At 35.9% G+C, this 25,668-nt stretch overlaps 1 protein-coding gene and 1 long non-coding RNA gene across 6 annotated transcripts; one reads left to right on the top strand and one right to left on the bottom strand.

Moving 5' to 3' along the window:
* Window positions 1–612: 612 nt before the first annotated feature.
* LOC113116715 (maternal B9.15 protein-like) lies at window positions 613–6,908 on the bottom strand. Of its 3 annotated transcripts, XM_026285032.1 has the most exons (6): window positions 6,733–6,908; window positions 3,815–3,956; window positions 3,492–3,672; window positions 2,692–2,829; window positions 2,230–2,527; window positions 613–1,999 (listed from the first exon to the last, which is right to left on the bottom strand). In XM_026285032.1, the coding sequence occupies exons 2-6, from the start codon at window positions 3,903–3,905 to the stop codon at window positions 1,805–1,807; spliced, it is 903 nt and encodes a 300-aa protein (XP_026140817.1). In that variant the 5' UTR covers window positions 3,906–3,956; window positions 6,733–6,908; the 3' UTR covers window positions 613–1,804. The 3 variants fall into 3 exon arrangements, with proteins under 3 accessions (XP_026140817.1, XP_026140818.1, XP_026140819.1); XM_026285033.1 differs by lacking the exon at window positions 3,815–3,956; XM_026285034.1 differs by lacking the exon at window positions 6,733–6,908 and having other exon boundaries at window positions 3,828–5,091.
* Window positions 6,909–8,771: 1,863 nt separating this feature from the next.
* LOC113116712 (uncharacterized) lies at window positions 8,772–25,089 on the top strand. 3 transcript variants are annotated; one of them, XR_003294058.1, is made up of 4 exons: window positions 8,772–9,275; window positions 10,778–10,913; window positions 11,409–11,724; window positions 24,089–25,089. It is a non-coding gene; the product is annotated as an uncharacterized LOC113116712 (long non-coding RNA). The 3 variants fall into 3 exon arrangements; XR_003294059.1 differs by having other exon boundaries at window positions 10,778–11,724; window positions 24,089–24,168; window positions 24,629–25,089; XR_003294057.1 differs by having other exon boundaries at window positions 10,778–11,724.
* Window positions 25,090–25,668: the final 579 nt, after the last annotated feature.

The raw sequence follows: 25,668 nt of genomic DNA, 5'->3' as shown, positions 1-25,668 counted from the left end.
TCTTCTTAAGCCTTAAAAACGGGGTCAGACCATACGTTGCTGGCCTCACAAACTACTGCACTGCCTACCGCAGTTGATATAGGCCTATATTTGTTTGTTAGTTTAACACTGACAGCTAATTTTAAGCATTTGATAACGAGATTCCTATAGGCTATAGATCATTCAGAAAATGAAAAATCAAACTGTCACTTCCATAATGAACTCTAGAGGGACAGGAACTCAGAAACTAAACATGAGTGGCCACGAGGTTTGCGCTCTCTCCTCTTCGTTTACAGTCTGCATCTTCAAACCCAGTGAACTGAACCAGATTCTATTTCGACGTGCAGATTCTTGCCCGTCTTCCTCTAGAAATGACGTAATGACCTTGGGCCATGTGACGCACTAGTCCCATGTGGATCCTTCCGCTAGGGCATCCTGTAGCACAGAACCTACAATAACCACCCCAATAAGTGTTTAGTCCAATTCAGTCTAGGAGCCCATGAAGAGTATTAAATTAGGATGGTTCCATCATATATTTGGCTTAATTTCAGAGGTTAGAATGTCGTTAAAAAGCTTACAAAGATCATATAACCCTGTTTTATATTTACCATAATCAAATAAGAAATAAAACTGTTACTGTTTTAGTAATAAAATATATATTTGTAACATCCTTTGGACATAGCTCATTACTTTTTTGCTAAAGGAGAAACAATATTTACAGTGAATGCATAACAGCAAAACTGATTTGAAAGATTACAGGGGAAGAAAGGACACATGAATTTGAAGACAAAAAAAAGGCAAAATTTGTAAATAAAGCATAGGTCACACGTATAACATACAAAACCACACACAATTAATTTATATAATAATAATGATATAGCAAAGGTAAAATCTAAAAAGGCAGGTTATTAAAACATTTCTGCTGGTACACATGGCAGCGATTGTGAGATGACACTGTACACTTTTACATGCAGTGTTTACAAAACAAATACTACAAGAAGAAAATCCGTTATGTACAATCAAAATATCAAGATAATGAAATGTGGAAATATGGCTTGTAATGAAATTGTCTTGAGGCAATGTGTACTGCCACCTAGTGGTATTGGAAAAATATACAGTACAATTATCATCATTTAATGCAGTCCTCTCTACATCTTGAGCAGATATGATTATTCTTAAAAGTGAATTCCCATTAGTCAGGAACTTCAATAGCCTATATGAGATTATTTTTAATAGAAAAGGTATAGGATGCTTGTTGTTTTAGAGGTAATTAAACTATTACACCTGAGCTGAACTGCTGGTTATATTTGGGAATGTGCATCCATATAATAACTAAATTCACTCAAAACAACTACTCCAATAAATATAACTCAAGTATTCTATGAATAAAAAGTTACTAAAACATTAAAACAATCCCAACAGAAGCTACTGGAAAAGTTTTCATTTCCATATCTATGACTGAAAAAATTTCAAGTATGTGGTAATCCATTTTTGGCAAAGTTGAGAAATAATGCCTGTACAGTTTGTGATCAAGTAAAAACAGAGCCAGTGTTTTGTGCAAGAGAAGTTTAAATATACTGACTGACCATTTTAAGCGCATAAAAACCTAAAGCTAAAACCCAAAGAAAAAATAAATAATGGCAGAATAGGTCAAACGAAAAGCTTAAAGTTCATTTGAATTAATAAGCCCAAAATCAGTAAAAAAAAAATAAAAAGTTAAATAGTTGGCATGCTTGACACTATATTTCAAGTTTAAAATTTCATTCCAATATGCTATAAAGTTCCCTGCAAGATGCGTCTTACATTACAGATAGACTGGTTTAGGTTACCCTTTCACTGTCCCCCAGGTTTGGAGGGTAGCGTGAGGCACAATGAACTGAGGAGGGGCTTTGGGAATGACGTAGTAAGCAAACAGCGGAGAAGGTGCCGGTGCACATACAGTCGTGAAGAACATGCCTCTCTTCTTCTTGTGATGGGGCCACATCGGTGCAGGGTTATAAAAGTACTGCGGGCCAGGGATCTGTTAATGAAAATGTTTTATAATGTTAGTTTAATTACTTTTTTAATTGCAGCAGTTGCCCCTTTTTCTACCTTTTTTTTACTCAGTGTAAATTGCTGAAGTTAACTTTAAAGGGACAGTACAACTTCAGTTACTGGTACATAGTATTGAAAAAATAATAATATGCATGTCAGTGGAGACCAGCAACTGAAGTTGAACTATGCCTTCAAGTTATCCATAATGGTACTTACCTGAGCTGGAGTAAACTTGCATGGCCCTTTAGATTCCCTTGCTTTAGATCTTGCTGTATGAACTGTATTCTTCACTTTTCTCTCCTCTGCTTTTTTTGTTTGGTTCTCTTTCACCTCCTCTTCTGTATCACTTGAGACTGCTGAGCCGCAGTCAGATGAGGTCGCTGAGTGGTAGTCCGATGTATCCAGATTCACAGAATCCGCTTGGCTAAAAGTATCACCCTGATTAAAGTCCCTTTCCTCATCCTCCACTTTAGTAAACTGAGCGACTGTAAAATATCTGCCATTCTCTCCAGAACTGCGGGAACATATGAATGTGAACCATTACTTTTAGTGAAAGGTTCTCACTTCACAGAACATGTTGAGTATAATCATTCATAAAAAAGGCCAAAAAGAACGTTTGAAAGTCTTTTTTTAATTGATCAGATAACAAGCCTTTCACAAAAATATTGTAGAACTTACCGCACACACACCTCCGATGGATCGATCCAGATCGTGATCTCCCGAGGAAAACCTAACTCGCTTGGCTTTAAGCCGCTCTCCACGCACGCTTGTGATACCGATTCATCACAAGGAATTTTGTCATTTATTCTGATGCATCTGAGTAGGGAATAAAAAAAGGGTCATTGTGAATGACTGCTATGTATGTTTGTAGGTCTTTCATATATTACCTCATGTAGAGAATGAGGTTACACTTAAACAACAAGTCAGATTTTTTAAAGAAATTCATGTTTTATTTAGCAAGGATGCATTAAATTGATCAAAAGATTGATAAATTGATTAAAAACATTTACAATGTTAAAAAAGATTTTCATTAACAAAATGCTGTTCTTTTGAAATTTCTAATAACCAAAGAATCCTTGAAAAATTAATCGCATGTTCAATTAAAAAAAATATTAAGAAGTACAACAGTTTGATAATAAAATGGTATGTTTCTTGATTTCCTAATCAGCAAATTAGAATGATTTCTGAAGGATCATGTGACACTGAATACTGGAGTAATGATGCTGAAAATTCAGCTTTGCCATCACAGAAATATACTACATTTTAAAACAAGTTCAATTTGGAAAAAGTTGCTTTAAACTGTAATAATATTTTGTAATATTACTATTTTTAATGTATTTTTGTATTTTAAAAAATGCAACCTTGACCCTAATATTAAACAAAACCCTTTTAATATATAACTTATAACTAGAATATATAACTTTCCTATAAAAACATTATAATAAGCTATACTAAATTAGTAGATGCCCTTGATTTACCTGTATGCCTGTCCTTTGCAAGGATTGTCTGGGTACCAGTGGCCAGTGAACTTTTTAAGCAGAAGCTCTTGTAAATTAGCAGCGAAAAGTTTGGCTTTAATTTGATCCACACCTCCACGCTCCACTACCAAACCTTTCAGAAAATTCACGCCAGCACTCACTTCCTTCTTCATTCTCACCACTATAAATAAATTTAAAAAACAGTTATTTTAGGCTTCTTTCATATTCAAGTAAACAAATAAAAAGAATACCTATTAGTTTCTAGTCACCTGCCAAAAATATTGACAAAAAAAAAAAAATAAATTCTCATGCTTAACCACAACCTGAAACACCTACAGTTTTGTAGGTCATCTCTATTGGCATCTGTGATAGAGGAACTTCCATGAGCATTGTTTTCTGTTTCCTCTGACACATGTTGAAGCTGTGTCAGCTGTTACTGGACTCCACATGTGAAGACTTGTCATACTGATAATATGCCACAGCCATAATTTGCATTACAGGCAAATAAGATACAAATAAGAAAAAAAGGCACTCTTTTTCCAACAGCATATTGCTAAATAAGGTTAACAGTTGCAAATTTAGACACATAAAAGTGCAAATAAACATAAATAATAAACCTTTGGACTCACATTGGAGGTTGTATTATCAAATAAGTATTTTCATAATGCTATATTGCTGAACAAGATACCTGACATAGGCCACTCTTACATTTTTTATGAATTTAAGGATTTTATATCCAAGACATTCAAAAGAATGATCATGACCTGAGCTTTCTTTTTTTTATCTTTTTTTTTTAGTTAATAAAACCAAAAGAAGATATGTTTATTAAATGTTTTATTCTACAATTAACAGCTACTGTTTAAATTAAACTTTGGTTTTTACCTTGTGAATCATGATAGTCTATGTATGACAATTCATAAGTCTTTGTAACCTATAAATGATTCATTTTTATAAGGTTCCAAGAAAAAAAATCAGGTTAACCTATAAAATGTATATTACACTAATTAAACCAAAACCGAACATGTGACTGAGATTGTTGCATTAGGCAACCTTTGAGCAGCATGCTGTGAATACACTCAAGCATTAGTCAGACTGCTGATTTCAGTGACACAATAATAACTCATTCAAGAGTAAGTCTTTTTAACAATGCACAAAGGGCTCAAACAGAGCTGAGATCAAATTTGTTTTCCACCTACATGTCAAACTTTTGAGTTACTTGTGACAGAATCATGAGCTTAGGTTTGTGACGATCAGAGACCCAGGGAAATACAGGAGACGAAAGATCCAATCACAGTGTGGTTTAATAAGGGTAATCCAAATTGTAAATTAACAAGCAAGGGTCAAAAACCCGAATTCAATCAAAAAATCAACAAACAGGGAAGGAACAGGAAAAGGAACAGGACACTCGGAGGGCGAGGAAACTGGGTAACGGAAGGAAAGGACTCCATGCAGACAAACAGAAAAGGACTGGTTAATATAAGGAGGATAATGACTAATAAGTTAAGGCACCTGGTGCAATTAACAGGAGTGCAATTACTGTGTTGAAGGGATAAGGCTTTGTGGGAATTGTAAGCTGTGTCCAAATTCAGGGTCTGCATCCTCCTTAGGATCCTTCCTACCCGGTTGAAGGAGGAGGGGTCCTCCGACAACCGCAAAAACCGGAAGTTGGTGTTTGTGAATTTGGACAGCCTACCCTTCTTTCAGTTTCCTCCCTTACCCGTTGCTCATATCCTGTCGCCTAGCAACCGTGCTAAGCAAGACGCGGATGAAGAGCTCATCGTTCTCTCCCCGCAGCTTTATAAACACTTCTGTCTGCTCTTTCGTCCGTAGAAGCGTTAAAAACAGCTTCAATCACTAATAAATTAGCTGTGTGTAAGGGGATATTCACACAGGGCAGTAAGGAAGAAGCTAGTTTACGAAAGTAAAAGTTTTTTTATTTACATATAAATGTACAAATGTAAAAAAAAAAAAAATAAATAAATATTAACGCTAAAACAAAATGCCTAACTAGACAACCACTGAAATATATTTTTTGGGAGGACATATTTGTGGGCCACATTTGAAGGATCCTACGAATTTGGACAGCCTTCGTCGCGTAAAATGTGACGTAAAATGAGTACTCCGAAGGATGTAGACCCTGAATTTGGACACAGCTGTAGTGTCTACGGTGAGGTGCCTAAGGGGAAGTGAGACCACTAGTGGACACCCAGGGAAACAAAGACCAGACAGCGTGACAAGGTTCAGATGAACTGCAGTTAACAGCCACTGACTCATGTACAAAGTCAGCAGTTCAACTGATGCTGAAAGTTTTGTCTAGACTATGACTAATTGTGTAATTAATACATCACACAAACATCATACTGTGTGATATGTATGACAGTTTTGAAGAGGAGAGGTTTTATTTGATGTATGATAAAAGAAGATAAATAAATAAAAGGAGAGATCATTGGCATAATGGACTCTGAACGGATGGCACTCCATTCTATGTCTATATAGCGTGAATCACACGTATAAACTCAGTTTGGACCATTTTAGACAAAAAAAGCAATTTTCAAGACAATATATCTAAGTGCTTGTTGTATGGGATAATGTTTACAATAATCAAATACTCTATTCTCTTATTATAGTCTAGTAAAACTGATCTATTAACAATCCTGAGCAAGATTACTGTGTAAAGGAGTAAAAAAAGCGAAACGCACTCAAGAACAATATACAGTCACGTGCTACACGCGCACCACATGCAATACTGAAACTTTTCAAGCAAGCAGTTGGGAAAGTGCATCATCGGAAATTCCCATAAGAAACCCCCAAATCATATGTATGTAGACCTATGTATATACCTATATTATAGATATATATTTACTAAACATTGCTAATACATACAGAGTGATAAAACTAACATGGTGTCTCCAAAAGTAATAATGTATTTCAGACTTTTTCTTTCTTTCTTTCTTTCTTTCTTTCTTTCTTTCTTTCTTTCTTTCTTTTTCTTTCTTTCTCGTTCTTTCTTTCTTTCTGTCTCTCTCTCGTTCTTTCTTTCTTTCTTTCTTATCTTAATATAATGGTAATAACGGTGTTATTAAATTACGTTATACTCGGATTTTAACATTTTATATACTACATCACATTTATGTTTTGATACTTTAACAACTTAATTTCTATAACCTCCAGATAACAAATAAGAAATAAAAACTTTAAATGTTATTGTCTTTAATGTATAGTTCTTAAGGTAAGTTCTTACCCATAAGATTCTGATTCCAAAGCGACTGGCTCTTTTTCGTTCTCCTCAGTTTTAGTTATTTCTTCAAAACTGTTCTAGCCTATCCAAACAGACTAATAACCTGAGTAAGCACGTTGCTTCCTTGTTGTAGTACACTAGTGTTCCACGTTTCTTCATTCGCGTTGTGCTCGGTCGACCAACAAACACGTCATTTTACCGTCAGCAATTCACATATGACTCACTTCCTTGTCCAGAAAGTACAGTTGATATTCTGTTATTATGGCGCTGATTCACCCAAAGCCCAAATATGGGCAGCTCTAGTGTACTAGGAAGTAAATGTAAAATATAATAATCAAGTTGGCCAGAATATTTATTTACACCAGGAATTTAAGAAGACGTTGTAAGAACACGTGCTACGTTATAGTCTAGATTAGTTTAATAATAATAGAAGGTATTTCATGTAATTAATAATTTCAATAATACTCAACAATGAAACCATTAATTCTATTTAAAAAAGTATTTTGGAAGAATTTAAGACAAAGAGTCTGTTCATTATATAAAAAGCCGTTGATAGAGGGTGAACTTCTTCTGATGTACAGCAGATGGCAGAACTGATCCCTTCTCTTTCTTTTTTCCTCATTTATGCTGCTTTTCTGTTGCTCTCTGGGTGAGAATCTGATGTAAGAGCATGTTCATCAACCAGCGTAAGTGTTAACTCAGCTTGCTTATATAGAAAATGGAAAATGTCCTAATGATTTGAATTCTAAAGAACAGCTTATAAAACAGCATGATATAAACATTACACTCCGTTTTCTAGGGACTCCTTTGCATTCACAGTCAGTCACTATAAATTCAATCCAAAGTCACAGACAGATCACAGGCTACAGCATGTTCAATATGCCAAATCAAGATGCAATTATGGTTCAAAAAAGATGAACACAGATTTAAACAGAGGAAGTAGATACATCACAGGGCCATTACCAATATTCGCTAGGCTTTTACTGGCAGTGCAGCCAGGGGAATAATCATTCTGCCTCTGCTTGTAACAGGAATTTGAGGACAAAATTGGTGATTTCTCCTCATTTTCTCTTCCTTCCATTGTCTTTTCCTCCTGGCTCCAGATTCCTTGTAAGGGGTAATTCCAGTCCTCAGTTGGTAGACTGATTGGATTTTATCTGGATGCCTTTGAACAAACAATTAATTTGGTCAAAGAGCCATGGGTGATTTGGCGGCCCACTTAAATTAAGAGTGTGATTCATTCCTTAGATCTGGCACCTCAGCCCTTGAGAGGTTGGTGTTATGTGAATCATAATGAAGAAAACCTATGCACTTGGTTCATTTGCATTTGATACATTTTTCTTCAGTGCAGAAATGTGTCTTGAATGTGACATTATGGCCATTCGTAAGCTGATTTCCCGATGTCTAAACACTCTGGCTCTATCAAAACATTTTGTTTATTTCTGCATCCCAACAAGCCCAGCAACAGTGGCTCGGCCAATGGAAGGAGTTTTGGGGCAGGGCTATCTGCATGACTGACCAATAGCAGACACAGGGAGTGTTCGGTCATATATTTTTTTGCAAATTTAGCAAATAATACTTCAGTTTGGTCGGAATTTGTGCCAGTTTGGCGAGATGCCAAAGAAATTACACATTTTACCTTTAATTTCTGGTACTTTTCTGGTAATTTTTTTTTTTTTATTCTCTTGCTCTCCCAGCTGCCCACAAGTCCTTAGATTATTAGTCACAATAATAATAGTTGAAAAGTAGCTTGAAGGTTTTTTCTTTAACTCATCGCTACCAAGGCAAATTAACTCATATTAGCTCACATTTGAAACCACAGGTGTTTCGTAGCCACGTGAAATGATCAAGAGGAAGTTATTGGTTTAAGGGCTTGTACATAAGGCTATTTTTGGTTGCCCAGGCTGAGCTTTGTACCAATGTAAAATGTAAAAATGCATTTTAAATTATAGATTTTTTAATGTAGAATTTTAATAATATTTATTTGATTGTGAATGTTTATTTCTTAAAATCAATCAATTTTGAAACAAATGCTATCTGGAAGTTGCTTTGCCTTTAAAAATGTATTGATTTCCCGGGCTCCCAACAAGCTTAATGCAATCGATAGAGATGGCCTTTCAAGATCAGCACCAGTGTAAGCATACCATCCTCTCATGCACAGTTACCTCTTCACAGCCACACACACTCTTCCTCTGTATCCCCATCACAACCCCAGGTTATGATTGTCCTTGGGCAAAAGAACAGTTTGTCTGCATTAGGCGTGAAGTGTTCCTATGGGATTGTTCTCCCACTCTGGTAATGATGTTATGTATGAAGGGCCATGCAGTTTGATTCTATAATGAAGGTGAAAGAGATTGCAGCACACTTCTCTTTGACCTCTGTTATCTCTGTCATCTGTATTTTCTCCATCTTTCATCCCATCTCAGCTCTCACCAATTCTGCAGAAGATCGATAGCTGTTTATGTTTGCAGTGTGCTCAAAGGTCTGCCTCGTTGGTTGTGTGGTGGGATCTGTCCTTGTAACTCTGGGTGAGGGCAATCAAAGAGGTGAGACTGTGATTCTGATTACTTGTGAACTCAGTGTCATCAACACAATGTAAAGCTCTTGTTGGTCTTAACATTGTGTATTTACAAAAGTACTGTAATGAGCTATATGTGCTTAAATGAGAATATTTTGTGAAACTGCTTATAATAATTACACATTGTTATGTTCTGGGTACAGGTAGTGGTGAGAAAAAATGTCACGTAAATTCCAGTGGTGAGTGGATTGTAAAACAGCAAATCCTAGTTCAAATGACAGAAACAGCACAATATTAAAAATAACCAATGCAACACTATTTTGTTATATGCTTGCAGTCCACTTAAATGTATAAAATTAAATTTAACTGTGTTAGGACTAGCCTATTTAAATATTTTTTGCTGGCATTAAACAGAAAATGTTCTAGTTTCTAGTTCATATAGCCTGCTTTGCATGGGACCGGATTAAGAGTGAGCGTATGTTCAAATCAAGTGTTGTTTGATGCGTTTTTAAATAGGGTAAAAAAAAAAATATTTTGTGTTATGTTGAGATTTCCTTTTTCATAATTCGGGGGTTAATAAGGTTTTCACTACTTGGCAAATTTATGTAAAGAAATCCTATTTATTATTTCCATATTTCCAACCACTATGAAATTGATGACGACAGAAGTCGCAAAGTCGAAGTCGACAGCTTTTTTTTTTTTTCGTCCGTCTTTACTGTTTAAATAGTCATTCTGTTCCGTTTGGGGTCTTAAACCCAATAAACGTAAAAGTAAAAAAAAAAAAAAAAAAAAACGAGAAAAACCTGCACGCTCTGCTCAGTTGGTGTTGATAGACTGTTTAAGAATAGGTTTGAACTCGAGACCGTGTTCCGTGTGAACCACCATTATTCCAAACGTGAATGAACGGGGATTCCTCAGATTTACAGGGCGACATTTGAACAGACCTTTCTGCACAAAACAAAGGCGAGGAAGGAATATACGAGCATATATAAATATGAAGACTGAGGCAGGTTTTCACGCTTTTTCATTAAGTAGCTAAATATTTCTTATTTTTAAAAGTAAGTTTGTAATCGTAAAGCTAGTGAATGTTACTGAATCCCAGAAAAGAAGACGAAGAAAAAAGAAAGAAAAATCATTTTGACCCATAAGCGGGCGTGTTCCCACAGCTAATAATGTAATTTATAAAAATGTAACAACCTGCCTTGACCTGACATGAAAAATATACCCTTATGCAGTCCAGCGTTGAGTGTAAAATCTACTTTAATTATAAAGTTGTCTAAACACTCTAAAAATGTCGGCCAGTGTATTTTTCTGTATTAATTTGTCTATCCAACAACTATTTAAAAAACTCCTAATTTACAGGGTTTTTCACATAGCCTATACATTTCTACTTGATTATTGAAAATGTTATATTTTCACATAATAATATTTCTATGTCTGTTTGAGGGGTCATCTGTCAGGATATTTCTCCGACTGTCCTGCATCTCTGCTCTGCATATCAGTGTTCACTTTCCCTTTCTTGTTCCCCAGACTCGATGTGTTTCTCCTGCACGAGGTTCTCTGGCAGGGAGAGGCCAGGATGGGGTTGCAGACCAGGGAGAGACTTTCAAGTTCAAGTGCAAGATTACATGTTCCTGACCAAGAGGAAGAGCAGAGAAAAAATGTGGTAACTAAGTCAAGAGGAGTCGTCTGTAGCTATGCTGCTGTAACCTTAACAGCACATTGATTCCGAGTGAGAGAAAAAGTGTACAAGAGAAGCTGGGGAGAAAAATCCACCCCTCTGCTTTCTCTTCACTGCTACTCTCCTCCTCTTTCCCTCCCACTAAGATATTCTGTCTGATGCCACCCCCTTCTCTCTCTCTCTCTCTCTCTCTGTCTCTCTCGATCTGTCCTGTATTCCGATCCTTCACTCTATCCTACACATGCACATACTATTAAACACCACTTTTCTTCTTTTACTTCGTCTCTCATCAGGTTGTCTTTTAGTGCACGGCTTTAAAGAGCCACTAGTATTTCTGTTTCTCCCGACGGGTGGAGAAACCGGCTCAATGCGGCTCTCTCTCTCTCTCAGCTGTGTATCACATACTGGGATAGCCTGTTTCTCATTGAGAGGCCCTTTTTTTACTTGTAACACAGAAGTCTTGCTCTCTTTACGGTGCAGGTTTCCCTCCCCCTCCCCTTCTTCTCTATACTTATCCGTAAAGAAAGGAAGGAAGCGGAAGAGAGAGGTGTCTGTGAGGAGGAATGATGAAAAGGCAGAGAGAGAGAGAGAGAGAGAGAGAGAGAGAGAGAGAGAGAAGGAGGGGGTAAAAGAAGAGCGCAAGACTGAAGAGAGTGGACTGGCAGAAACGTGAAATACGAGAGGGAGAAGAGTAAAGTAGGAGAGGAACCCGTAAGAGGAGAAACGAGGGATGGCTGACCTGGAAGTGGGCAAAATCGAGGGAAGGGAAGCCGCCGTTCTTTTCCAACACTTGCTGGTATTTCACTTTTAACTTTGCTTTTGTTTGAGTCTTTCTTGTCTTCATTTTTCATATTTTTTTTCATATCATATTTCATATAATTCCTGGGTTTTTTATTATTGTATAAATGTGCTTTCTGCTTCTTTACTTACAAAAGTAACCATCCGTTTCCAGACTTTAAGTACTTTTCCTTCCTCTTCCATCACATTTTCCTCTCTGCAGCAGTCACGTTTTGTTTTCTTGTGCGACACGTATTAGCTTTGGTTGTGTATTTTTGTTAGACACTTTATTGTTAACAGGTTAGGCTAATATTCATGACTACTCAAACAGGCTCAAATGGGGCCCGCTAGTCAAGATGATCGCCTAAAAGCTTTAGTACTTACCATTTGCATCAGTTAAATTAGTTCTGCACTGATGCACTTGCAGAGAGTGTGATCTTTATGTAAAGTCAGTCCTGGCCTCCTCAGTTTGTGCCACTTTTGTTTCACTTGAATCGTTGAAATGTAGCGTAGTCCCTTTATTGGGGTGTCCCCTCTTCTCTCTCCGTACCACGCTCCTCCCATCACCCCTCATCCCCACCGTATGTCTTTCTCCGTCTGCACCCTTGCAAAAAGGTTCACCGCTGCAACGCTTGTGTTCATCAAACCAATGAAAACAGATGTTAACATTTAATGAACAATTTCCCTCTTTCTGTGTTCATTCTCCTTCTGTGTTTTTATTCTCTTCTTATAATTTGATAACAGCATGCTATCCCGTCCTCTGTCTCTTTGCTTGCATATGTGTTTCTTTCAGGGTTTTATATCTCACATCTGACTGCATAACTGTCTCCACAGTGATCATCCTCTACTGCCCCTAACCTCATGGTTCCTGCTAACCTGCCAACATAATGGCAGTCTAGCGGTCAAAAATGAAATGATGTTTACTTTAGGCATAATCCTATGAAGACAAAGTTAAGAGCTTGTGTGTTTTGATACTATGATTTTTAATTCCCTGTCCAGTAACTTTCTTGCTTTTATTTTCTTAAAAATTGTGTTTATTTGTAAACACTAAGAGTTCTTCATGAACTTTGCGCAGTGTATCATCATTTTTACTGCAAAAGTGCATTCCTTTCACTGCCTAAAAGTTTTCAATTGCAGAAGATAAAAGAGCATGGAGGTAGTAAATAATAGGAAAGATGTTTGAACATCTTCCATCTAAACCTCAATCCATGCATGAAATGTGAAGATGTAGAACAAATGTTCAGAGCAAACAGATGAGTCTAATGCAGTGCTTCTCAACCAGGGGTCCAGGGCCCACAACATCCACAGGGGCCTCAAGATAGCTATAAATCATTTTAAATAAGATAATGCAACTAAAATTCAAGATATTTACCCTTTTAATGAATTTTTTGTGTGTTTGAAGAACCAGGATTGCCTTGCACTTGCAAAATCTGAAAATATGAGGAAGACTCATTTTAAAAGTGTGGTTTCAAGATCTGGGACTGGAATAATGTAAGTTAATAAAGTCTTATAACACCATGGGCATAATGAATATACATTTTTCTGGTTAAGCCAAACTCTAAAATATTTTATCAAACCCCAAAAGAATGCATGTTCCATTTGCATTGATGTTTGTGTGCTATAATCGACCATCGCAGCACAACTTAAGGAAAGACATTATATATATATACTATTTACAGTGGATGCAGACAGTAAACTGATGTGCCGGTATATTTCTGACATACAGTAGTACTCAAAGCACTCGTGCTTTTTCTAAAACGAAGGACAAATGGATTTGGCAATCATTACAAGCGATGTAACACATCCAATATAGTCAGTCCCAAGCTGGTGTGGCGTTGTAAACACAGTGTAGTGCAAATCGTGTCAAGCCCAAAAAAATACAGTTAGTATACTAGGAGATATACAGTAAATAACTGTAGAAATTACAGAAGAGTCTAATGGTGTAACAACCTCAGTTTCCTTGAAACTACATTCATCATTGATTCACAAGTACATTCATACGGTAGAGTACCACATCAATCCGTATTCAGTACCACAAATAAATCACCTTGAGCCTCAAGTCTTGAATACTACCAGCAGTACAAACCAGTACAAGGGCCATTGACTCTCCATATGTTCAAGTGACTCAGATTGCTAGATCCCACCCTCACCCTCACAAGTGCTCAGGAAATCAATAGGTTTGACATAAGTGCTGTCTCCTCTCTTACAATTTGTCACGGAGGAATAGAATGTGGAAAATTCATTTTCATCCCCAAAAAAAACAAAACAAAAAAACACCCTACTACTGTTTTCTTTTGTGCAGTACTTCAATTAAGTTGCTTTTAATTTTTGTACTTTTAATTGGTTCAACATTGTGCAGTCAAAGTAACAAAAATGTATTAATGAGCGATGCCATTTGCTATTGTAAAAAAAAAAAAAAAACTTTATTCCTATGGGCTCTGTATAAAGATAGCATTTCTATATGTAATATACTAACAACTAACAATGTAGTTGATAAGTCAAACATCTGGTTTCAGGGATGTCCGTGAATGTGTCTAATTGGACTAAACTGTATTGGTTAGTTACTGTATATTTTTTTGGGTAACCTTACTGTTGACTCAGGTCTAAATGTCTCTTTCATCAAATCTCAGCCCTCTTCATTATCCAAATTAGGCTGAATTAAGATATTTGTTGGGGAGCTGATGCCATTCTCAACAACAGGTGGATATGTATTACATTCAGTAGAGCAAAAATGTATATTATAATTTTCTGTTACTTTTTTTTAGGATCCTGTTATTAAGAGAGTCTGGTAAGGAAACATTTCTGTCTTCTTTAAATAATAATTATAATAAAAAAATAAAATAATAATTCAATGTAACTGCACTCATTGAGTTCTTAATTGACTTGATTCCTGAGATTCTGATCATAATGACAAACCTTATTTGAATATTTTTTTTCAGTTATTGTTTAAGTGAAATTTAATCCTAAATTTAAATGGATAATTCACTTTTTTTTTTTAAATGTCATCATTGTCTCTCTCACCCTTATATTGTTCAGTTTTTTTAACTGAACGTAAAAATGAAACTATTACAAATTTTCAGTAATTAAAATAAAGCTAAAATATAACAAAATGAAGTATAGCCGAAATAAATAAACTGTAGTTGACATACTGTAATTGCTAAAACTACAACAGAAATAATAATAAAGTAATATAGAAATATTATAAAATAATAAAGATAGAAGAAGTTGCATTATAAATGACAACATTCTAAATAGTAATAATAAATGAAAACAACACTGATGTCATTCCAACCTGCTTGACTTCCTTTCTTCTGTGTAATACAAAAGAAGATATTTCGAAAAATGTCACATGGTGTTTTCATCCACACAGTGAAAGTCAAAGGGGTCTGAAACAAAACAACAATCAATAAAACTGACTTCCCTTTTGTGGCCAAAGGTTTGGAACGACATGAGGATCAGTGAATGAAGAGCTATCCCTTTAAGAATAATGTGTATTTATTTGAACTGAAAGGCAGTATTTCCTGTGGAGCTATAGTGGAGGTGATGTTTTTCAGGATGATATTCTGCACCTGCATAGTTAAATGTGCTGACAGTATGGGGCTAATTAACAGTTGCCTGACTACTGTAGAACTGTGTGTTTACCTGGAGTGCTGACGAACGAATTACTGGCGAACCACCAGCTATTAATGTGTTCAGTATGTGTGCGCTATACACGTTTACACAGTGAAGTTGACACAGAAGTGTTAGTATGCATGACCAAGTGAGATGACATTAGGTCATGACTGTGTATCATCGCACCTGAGGTTTGCTAGCATGTGTATAGCTCTTATGATCATGTGTGGGTGTGTGTGTGTGTGCATACAGTGGTCACGTGTGGGTTAAAATCTGCAGTCTAGAGGAATGTGTTTCGGGTCAGCAATGAGAATTCCTCAGTTTTGCATTAGTAGGTCACAGCACTGCTGCTTGCCTCAGCAAACTCCCTCACTGGCTTTTGCTTTAGCTAGGTCTCATTTTCATTTTTCAACCTTCACTTTTTCCCACATGGAATTGTTATGCATCCTCTCATTCTTTCTTTGTTTCCTCGCTCTCCTGCTAAGACGACTGAGATGTAGGGGGTTGGGTGAAAAAGGGGGAAGGCTATATATGTGTGTTTGTGTTATATAAATGTAGCCACGTGCACTGTACACCTAATGCTTATATTTGCATATGATTTATGTTGAAGATCTTTCTTATAACCAGATGCCACCCATTTCAGTCTCCTTCTATGAAGAAAAGGGAGAGGGAGTAGCAAAAAGTTGAAAAGTTCTTGGTAAATAAAATTTTATTCAGCAAGAATGCATAAATTGATCAAAAGTGACAGTAAAAACATTCATAATGCTACCAAAGATTTATACTATTTCAAATAATGACTTCCTATTCATAAAAGGATCATGAAAAAAGGTATAATGGTTTCTCTACTGTAAACAAAAAAAGTATATGATCAATAAGTCATGTTAAATATGTTTAATATAAGCTAAAAATGTATCAAACAATTTAAATATTTGTAATTTAAATAAAGCAAAAATAAAATACATTATGAATATTAGATTTAAAAACTATCTGGCTGTCTGTGTCTATCTTTACTGTGCACTGAGATGTTAAGCTGGGTGATTTGGCCAAAAATTTTAATCTATTTTTTTTTCAAAACATTTGACAGATTCTCTATTTTTTTTAATGATTTTTAATTAGACAACAATTAACTTTTTCTTTATTAACCCTATAGTTAAATAAAAGTCTATTCCAAGTGCACCACATTTGTCAATATGATTTAAATGCTAACCAAATCATTTGTTAAGTATCTTTGCAGAAAAGATGCATGAAGTACAACTACATATTGTACAAACTTTTCTTATATATGTTATATGTTCATAAAAAAATAGGAGGAAATTTTTTTTTTTTCAAAATTCAGGTAATTTAAATTCAAAATGACTTAAGTCACTGAAGTATAAGTATAACACAAGTAGACTATTATTAACTATAGATGTAAAAACAACAGCAGCTTTCAGCCTGTCACCATGATGCAAACATGAAATATTCAACATACAGTACTGTAGTTGTTACAGGTTTTTTATACACTTGCGCTGCTTTTCCATAGTTTTTTCTATGTAAACAGACACGTGTTTGACCGTTGCCCTCTCGTGCATGAAATGACATTCTAAAAACATGGCGCTCAAGTTAAAAAAAGTTCACTCCAATCTTCTTGCATGTTTTTTCCTGTTCCACTGCCTGCGTTGCATCTTTGTCAACACAAATGCTCATTCTGTGTGAATGGGGACGGCGAACGATATGAGCATGTCAAACCTAGGTGGTTAATCACGTGCACCAACATACAGTTAGATTGTTCTTTTCTTTTTACTGTTATCATTGGCATCTGGTCAAAGTGTCTAATTCTAACGTTTGGTAATACTTTTATTTAAAATCATAATTACTTGATTTCTAAAAAATAAAATCATGGCAAATCATTAAATTCGAGTTAATCAATAAAATCTGAAAAAAAAATCACCCATCCCTACAATGAAGCTTGAGTAATGGCTGCTGGAAACTTTCAATTGTAATATTTCTCAATAGTACTGTATTTACTGTATTTCTGTTTAAACAAATGGCACCTTGCTTTAAAAACATTACAAAACCCGAATGTTTTATGGTAGTGTACTATATGCTGCATCTGCTCATCCAGAAGTAGCTTACAGTCTCTAGCACCCAGAAATGAAAAATTTCCATCATTCATGTTATGTAAAATGCAATATAGGGCAACATATGCCACATATTCACAGGCGTACAAATATGCAAATTGGGGTATTATGTACTCATTCACCACCGAAAGCAGGGCGTTATTTGGTTTTAACTTTACAAATTCAGTTGAGCATATGGCCTGCAGCTTCAGGGTGGACCCGCTTTTCAGTCGTACCTTTGTTCCAGTGTCTCAGTGCTCTTTTATTTGTGTTGTATCCCTGTCTTTCTTGTGGAGATAGCTTTCTCTGTCTTGGCTTTCTCTCTCCCATCTGTGTGTGCACTTTGTTCATGTCTGCATCCCTATCTCCGGCCTGTCTCTGCTATCTTATCCTCTGATCCTACACTCTCCAGGTTGTTATTCTGCTCCTTCTTGTGTGTGTGTGTGTGTGCGTGCTCCCAGAAAACTGTATTTGTGTCACTCTTTGTCCCAAAGGCTTGTGATATGTGTCTTTAAACCCTTTTGGGAATCAGGGAAAAGACAGGCATAGTCTCGCCGGATTCAAAGGGTATTTTAGTTTCCCAATTCAAAAGAAAAAAAAATTAAACAAATGAGAAACTAGGTTTATTTTCTCATCTGAATTAATAATGAATGGTTATATTTAGCTTTGACTTATCAACTACATTGTTAGTTGTGCGTTTATAGTTGTGATATCAAGGCTTTGAGCTTCATTACACATGAAGAAAATCTTAAAAGATGCCTTAATGGTTTTAAGATTCATTAAACTGAAGGGTTTTATGCTGTTTCTTTCTTGGCTTTACAAGATGGAGATGTCTTGGATTAGATGTCTAAGCTAAAGCTATAGGTTCTCCAGTCATTAAAACAGTTATAATTTAAATGTTTTTGTTCAAGTTTGTTCATGTGCTGCACACCTTCAGAAATCATTCTACCATTCAAATTATTTGTTACTCAAGAAACATTTCTTATTATTATCATCAATGAAAATTAAAAATTTCTTTAATTTAAAAGAAAGTGCAAAAGAACAGCATTTATTTCAAATGTTTTGTAACAATGTACTGCTTCTTTGAATGTGTCCTTGCTAGAATAAAATTAAAATGAGCTAAAATACTAAACCCAAACATTTGAACAAAAGTTAGAAAAATGAAACAAATTATTTTGGCTGCAATATTGATATTTTGAGAATGTATCAATTTATCATTTATCAGTACAGGCTTTGTTGAAGCTCTCAGCTCAGTGTAGAACCAAACATAAAAACAGCAGACTCTTCGAAGCAGCACTGAATACCCAGCAGCCTCATAGGAAACATGTTTTTTTGTTATTTTTTTGGATGCTTAAGGCCTTTTAGGGACAGTCATGGGGGCGTTGGATTGCATTTGCCTTTTTATGGAGGAATGGATGAGGAAAACGAATGTACTGTTGACTGATCCAATGGCAGTAAAAAGTGAAAAGATGACTGGTTAAAAAGCAGCTGTGGCTTTTGGGTTCATGCAGTTTAGAGGAACCAGACTGTAAGATGAAAGCTGCCGTAACCATGGTTCCCCTTCTCGGGACGTTTGCTTTGAGCAATGAAAGGTCAGGAAACAGATCAAGCGCAAACACTTGTGAATTGTTCAAGTTCAAGGTGAAGTTTAACGGCTAATGCAAAACATTGTAGAGTATGAATAAGATCAGTAGATACAAGTACAAATTTTACTGTAAAGTATGATGTGGTTAGTTCTGCTATTACGGTTTGGTCACAGTGAGAAAAGCATGTTTGACTCTTAAATGACAGTTGATAGCACTTCAGCAGTAGTATTTCCTAATTAATATGATGAAAGCTTCTCAAAACGCTCTCAATTTGTATGCATTAATGACTTGAATACTGGAAAAAGAGTCACTCAGTGAACTCTATGTTGTTGGCTTCAAACCATGCTGTAGATTAGAGCCTGACCTGATTTTCTGCCAGTGGATTTGAAGGGTTATGCAAAGCTAACTAGTTAAAGTTGACACAATGCATATTTATCAGCAGAGAACAGAGACAGGTATAGAGAACTAGAGAAATGGCTAAACAAGAAAGGAGTCATAGAGTGATCATACAGCATTATCTTCTGGAGAAGGAGGTGATTTGTGCCCGGCTGTGTCCGTCTGCCCTCTCAGACGATGTACAAGGTCACAGCCAGAAGGTCAGATGTCAAAGCCGGGGAAATGTGATACTTCCCTTCCCCCCAGCTTTGTCCGATGACCTCCTGTGTTGTGTCTGCTCGGCTGATATGTGTCTGTACTTAACCCCCATGGGATGCCCATTATCATGTGCTGTTAACACACAGTCAAACTCTTTATCCTGTCTTAAAAAACATAAAGGGCACTTCCGTAATATAACAAAAAAATTACATTATTTTAGGGATAATTATCTATAATTTGTATTGTAGTATAATAAAATATATTTTATAAAACAATTACATTCATCTTTGTTTTATTAAAAATATATTTATATAATCTTTATGTAACTCTAATAAAATAATTGTTCACAAAGGATGCATGATTAAATGGTTTTATGTGACAATAATGACAATGCTATAAAAAAAAAAAAAAAAAAAAAAAATATATATATATATATATATATATATATATATATATATATATATATATATATATATATAATAAATGCTGTTCTTTCAAACTTTCTAGTCAGGTGCAGCATTGGTGAGCATAAGAGATTAAATAATTCTACAAACCCTAGACTTCTAACAAGTATTTAAATATATTTATATAACATAATTTAATGCAATTATTTAATTTATGTATATATAATTTTCCAGCTGAAGGCTTCCTTCAGATTTAGCAAACTTCTGTGGACCAATTTATATCCAAAACAAACACACACACACACACACACACACATTCACATAAATTAGGTTGTGACTCACCCCTTTAACAGAAAGTCAATAACAGCACAGGAATGATTAATCAGTGGCTCCATTGTCCAATTCCACCAATTCCCCCTCCTCTCTCACACACTCTGGGCCCCTCTCATGGCACAGTATTGATCTGAATGCATTTGCCTTCCATTTATCCACTGAACACAAAGAACTGTGAACTCACCCGGTACTGTGCCCAAATCCATCTAGGGAGGGATCACTTGCTTGCCATAGACATGCATAAATAGGTTTAGTGTTAGTCAATGGAAATGTACTCTGCAACAGCTTTAGCCTTTTTTTTTTTTTTTTTTTGCTCCCCCCCCCCCACCCACCCGAATTAATTGACAAAATCTCACATACTGTTGGTCATGTGTTATGAGGTCACGTTATTTGGTAGCGTGATACAAAATTACAAATTGCAGCACACCAGCAGAGAAACATAAATTAGATAATAAAAGTCGATATTCAGGCATAAGACATTAACATTCAGGAAATGGGGAAGCTGTATATCATGCAGTGTTGAGTATAGGAGAAAGAAATGGTAATTAAATGATGGAGTTGGTTGTGAGAGTTAAAGGAGCCACAAGCACAATGTTTGATGCTGGAAAACTATACTAATAATTCGACAGGTTTACACTTTCTCTATGGAAATAAAATAAGAAGATAAATATTATTGTCAGAAATGTAATGTCAGTGTATTGTGATGAATGTACTTTCTTATATGCTTTTAGTGTAGATACTGTAGATACATACTATAATTTGACATTTATCATTTTCAAATATTTATTTACTCTATTTATTTAGTTTTAATATCTTTAAAACATGCTCGTCAATCATCATGTTTAAGAGTTTGTTTGTCACTGTTTGTCTGTGTCCTTATCTGAGGGTTTTGAGAATAATTTGACGGACAGCCTGTTCAAAGCTCTCCCTGCATACCCTATCATTGTGGTTGCTGAGAGTCAGGTTGCCATGACACCAGACTGTTTTGTCTGCCCTTTGACCCCTTTGAGAGGTGCTTTGGTCAATCAGGCATTACCCATGAGGGGCCAACCAAGGGGGGAAGATGGAGCGACATTTCCTCTCTAAAAATGAGGTACAAAAGGTTCCTCTATACATCCATTGTATGCAGGGGTACCAGCATAGTTATGGGGAGGCACAGACGTGCACACACAAACAAAAGGCACAGATGAATGTATCCATGGTACAGTTATGCCTTGGAAAAAAATGAAAGGATCTATGAAGTCCCTTGTGTAGACTGAGCTCGTGCTTATGATAAGAGCAGCTACAAGCACAGGAAAAATTTTCATACAAATGCTTAGTAGAAAGATTACAATTGGGTAGTTTGATGGTCAGAAAGATTGCTGACAAATTGGCTTTTGGAGACCATTAAGGCACTTTATAGCTTTAAATGTTGTATACTGATTAGAATGCAACTTCATAAAAAATATGAATTTAATAAATCATTAAAAAACATGCACTACCATTTAAAAAGTGTCTGTCTTAATGTATTTTAAAATGTATTTTATTCATCTGGCGTCAAAGCTGAATTTTCAGCATCATTACTGCAGGCTTTTTGTGTCACATGATCCTTCAAAATCATTTTATTGATTTGGTTCTCAAGAAACCTGTTTTTCTTATTATCAGTGTTGAAAGTAGTTGTGCTGCATATGTGTTATTCTATTATAAAAAAAATTGTGCATATCAGTACTTGTTGAGCAAAGCCTCCAAATGAGGATAATTCAAAAACATTGAATTATTGTGGCAGATAAGTAAAGAATTGATGGATAGGTATTATTTCAGGTTTTAAGGGGGAAGTTATAGGGCAGTTATACTTTTTTTAGATTTCAGTTTTGGTGAAGATTTAATAATAGAAATAAAAGCAGAGTAATATTTCACACATTAAAAGTCATAAAAAGTGATTTCAGACCATCTTATCCTGTCACGGTGCTACTGCGATCTGCCGTCTGATCTCCAAAAATCTCACCGAACCTATTAAAGTAATTATATAAATATGCATATAGAAGGACCACTTTGGCAATCATGGATAGTAAAAGGACTATCAAGCATAATATAAGTCCTATTTACACTTGACTCGAGTGAACTAACGCCTGCCAAGCCTTTGAAATTAATCCTCTCTAGCCAGAACTGCAGCATGCATCCTCCTCTCCTCCGAGGATTGTTGTGACTCGCTGTGAGTCCTCGTCAGGAATGATCAGATTAGCGTGGGTTCTGTTCTCACCCTAGGACATGAAGTATGTGGAACAGAATAACAGCTCATGGGAATTTATGTTGCTCTGTTAAATAGTGTTAGATATGTTATGCTTCAGACTATGAAATTGGCCTGGAACAGAGAATTTGTTTGGCTTTCTCTCCCTGATAGCCGCATAAATGCAGATAATTGGTGATTAAAATGAACTCATTTTGATTTCTGAAGGCTCCTTTCATTTCTGTTTTATTTCCGTCATGAGCGCTGACCTGTATGTGACCCGTTTAATATGGTGTATGCAGATAAGATTACTGCCAGGCAGAAGGGTGGATTTTTTTTCTCATGCAGATGAACACAGAAGCCTGTCAAAACACATAAAATATGAATTACATACCGGAGATCTGGGGCCGGAGTTTGTTTATATTTAAACAGTTATGTGGATTCTTGACATGATGTCACAATAATCTGGGTAAGATGATGCATCATGGGACAACCCTGGGTGTCTGGATAAAAAAAAAAAAATGAGAGCACATGCTTGCAAGCATAAGGCAGAAATAACTTCATCAAGCTAATTTGATTACTTAAGAATTATTACTTCAATCATTAAAATACACTGTGGTCCAAAAACTCTCATGACTGCTCTTAAAAATGTATGAATGCCCTTGAATTATACAACAAAATATCAAATCAAGCAGGACTGTAATGGCAAAGCTGAATTTTCAGCAGCCATTGTTCAAAAGAACAGAATTATTTGAAATCGAAATCTTTTGTAACAATATAAATGTCTTTACTGTCACTTTTGATTAATTTAATGCTTCTTTGATTCATTAAATGGCAGTGTAACTGTGTAACAGTGTAACAAACCTGACGATTCGGTGTGTACCTCGGTTTTGACATCATGGTTTGTATGGTTTCGGTTCATGAAGTTCATTTAAAGTTTATTTAAAGTTCATTTAAAGTTTATTTAAAGGGGTCATATGATGCGATCTCAATTTTTTCTTTCCCTTTGGAGTGTTACAAGCTGTTGGTGCATAAAGAAGATCTGTAAAGTTGCAAAGACTGAAGTCTCAAATCCAAAGATATATTCTTTATCAAAGTTAAGACTCTGCCACACCCCCCTAAAACGGCTCATTCAAACACGCCCCCACATGTCTACGTCACGATGTGCGTAATACCACCCAAATGTTCAAAGAACTTTGTAGAAAAGGATGCGTTTGAGAGAGGCGGGGCATAGAGGACCTACAATAATGTGTTTTTTGTACATTAAAGCATGTCAACATATTCTGTTACACCGAATACAAAATCATTATCTTTTAAAAAGCATCATATGACCTCTTTAAAAAAAAATGAACGGTAGTGTTTTTCCGAGAAATAAATGATTAAAAATGAACTGATGCCACTTGTTTTGTTATATAATGCAACATTTATGAAATTTTGAGTTTCTCTTGGGTCAAGATGTGTCAGAAGTTTCTGTTGCCACTGTATGCACAAAGCCATTCATTAGTGTATTTGTTATATGTTGGAAATCACCAGTCCTTTGTCTTTTTAGAAGCTGTGATGAGATCTGCTCTGGTGCTCCTCAGGGACTACAGGTGTTCACTCAAAGGAGAACAGCTGGTCAGTGATCAGGTAACCATACTTTTCTTTCCCACCATCATTCTCCACCCTTTGTCTTCTCTACCTTCAGTGCTCACACACCAGAGCTGAATACCACCTATGAGTCGAAGCTTTAAACTCTTAGAACCCGTTTTGTTTTGTTTTTTTTGTGCCACCAAATAGTTTTGTTATTGTTCAGTATGAGTTCCTCCAAGAATGTTGTATGTTCTTCTGCATATGTTTTTAATATCCTTCCCATTTCTGCCATAGTTTGTATGTTTTCTTATGAGTCAGCTTTTATCATAGAAATATTTGTTTAACAACCTTACATTCCTGTTTTGTTTCCCACTCTTTTCTTACATTAACGGCCGACGCTGGATGTCAAATAGCTCTCTGAATATTTCTGATTGTTCCTGAATATCCTTACAATGCCAGCTGACCTTCATATTTTGCAGCTGATCAGAGCTGTGCGTGTGTATTTCTCTTCTCTCAGCAGCAGAGCTCAGTCCCACCAACATGCCTGGCATACACGCTAACCCCTCTGACGTGATTGACAACTCTGCCCTAGCAACCGCTTGGCACGTTGCCGGGCTGCCCAGGGTTGCCAGGGAAAGTGTTCCCATAGCAACACATTTAACCACTTTATTTGCCACTTTGAAATGTAGCAAAGGTTTTACAAAGAGGCAGAAAGGGATTACTGTTGAAATTTGCCCAAGAAGAAAATATGTGGAAAGCTGATATGATTTTTGTGATTCATTTTTGCTATTTATTTTTCTATTTACTTTTTATTTTTGTATGTGTTTAGGGATCTGCTGGTAGTGCCGAAGACATTTTTTTTCTTTATGTTAGACTATGTAGATTTTGTATGGTGTATGGTGGACAAAAGGTCTTAATACCGGCCATTTAAAATCAAAGACATCAATATTCAATTCCAGAATAAAAATGTCCTGATAATTTACCGACCCTCGTGTCATCCAAGATGTTCATGTCTTTATGGAAAGTGTTTTTAAGGAAAACATTCCAGGATTTTTCTCCAAATTGTGGACTTCAGTGAGAGCCAACAGCTTCAAAGGGCATCATACACAATCTCAGCTGTGGAATAAGTGTCTAATCTAGCCAAATGATTGCTAATTTTCTAAAAGTAATTACAATTTATGTACTTTGTAAACAAAGGTTCATTTTGCACTAGCTCTGCGATGTGCATATGCGACTTAATGCATTGTGTAATCACACTGGAAAGGTCATTCGTTATTACTTCTGTGTATTTTGGTTAAAAAAGGTAGAGTAGGGTGAAAAAATGTTCTCCTCCAATTTCAAAATCATCCGGCATTGCTTTTTCACATTTTGTTATAGTAAATGCCATTTTACTTTCTTTGCACTTTTTTTTTGTAAACACTGGGTCGGTACTTCTGTCTGTCATGCGTGACTTTTCCTATGTGATTACGTAATGCATGAGGTGGAACTAGTGCAAAATGAGCATTTGTGGTTAAAAAATATATATACATCTGATTTGTTTAAAGCCCTCTGAACCTG

Source organism: Carassius auratus, chromosome 16 (genome assembly GCF_003368295.1).
Source record: "Carassius auratus strain Wakin chromosome 16, ASM336829v1, whole genome shotgun sequence".
In the NCBI taxonomy this organism is placed as follows: domain Eukaryota; kingdom Metazoa; phylum Chordata; class Actinopteri; order Cypriniformes; family Cyprinidae; genus Carassius; species Carassius auratus.
Note: the sequence above shows the minus strand (reverse complement) of the source record. Positions and strands in the feature narration are given on the sequence as shown.

What these genes read in the sequence shown, in the direction of transcription:
- LOC113116715 (XM_026285032.1), bottom strand. Translation starts at nt 3,905, where the DNA reads ATGTGTCAGAGGAAACAGAAAACAATGCTCATGGAAGTTCCTCTATCA. An exon ending in CAAAACTGTAGGTGTTTCAG is followed by an intron (nt 3,673 to 3,814) that starts GTTGTGGTTAAG and finishes ATTTATTTATAG; the next exon opens with TGGTGAGAATGAAGAAGGAA. An exon ending in GCAAGTTTACTCCAGCTCAG is followed by an intron (nt 2,000 to 2,229) that starts GTAAGTACCATT and finishes TTTCATTAACAG; the next exon opens with ATCCCTGGCCCGCAGTACTT.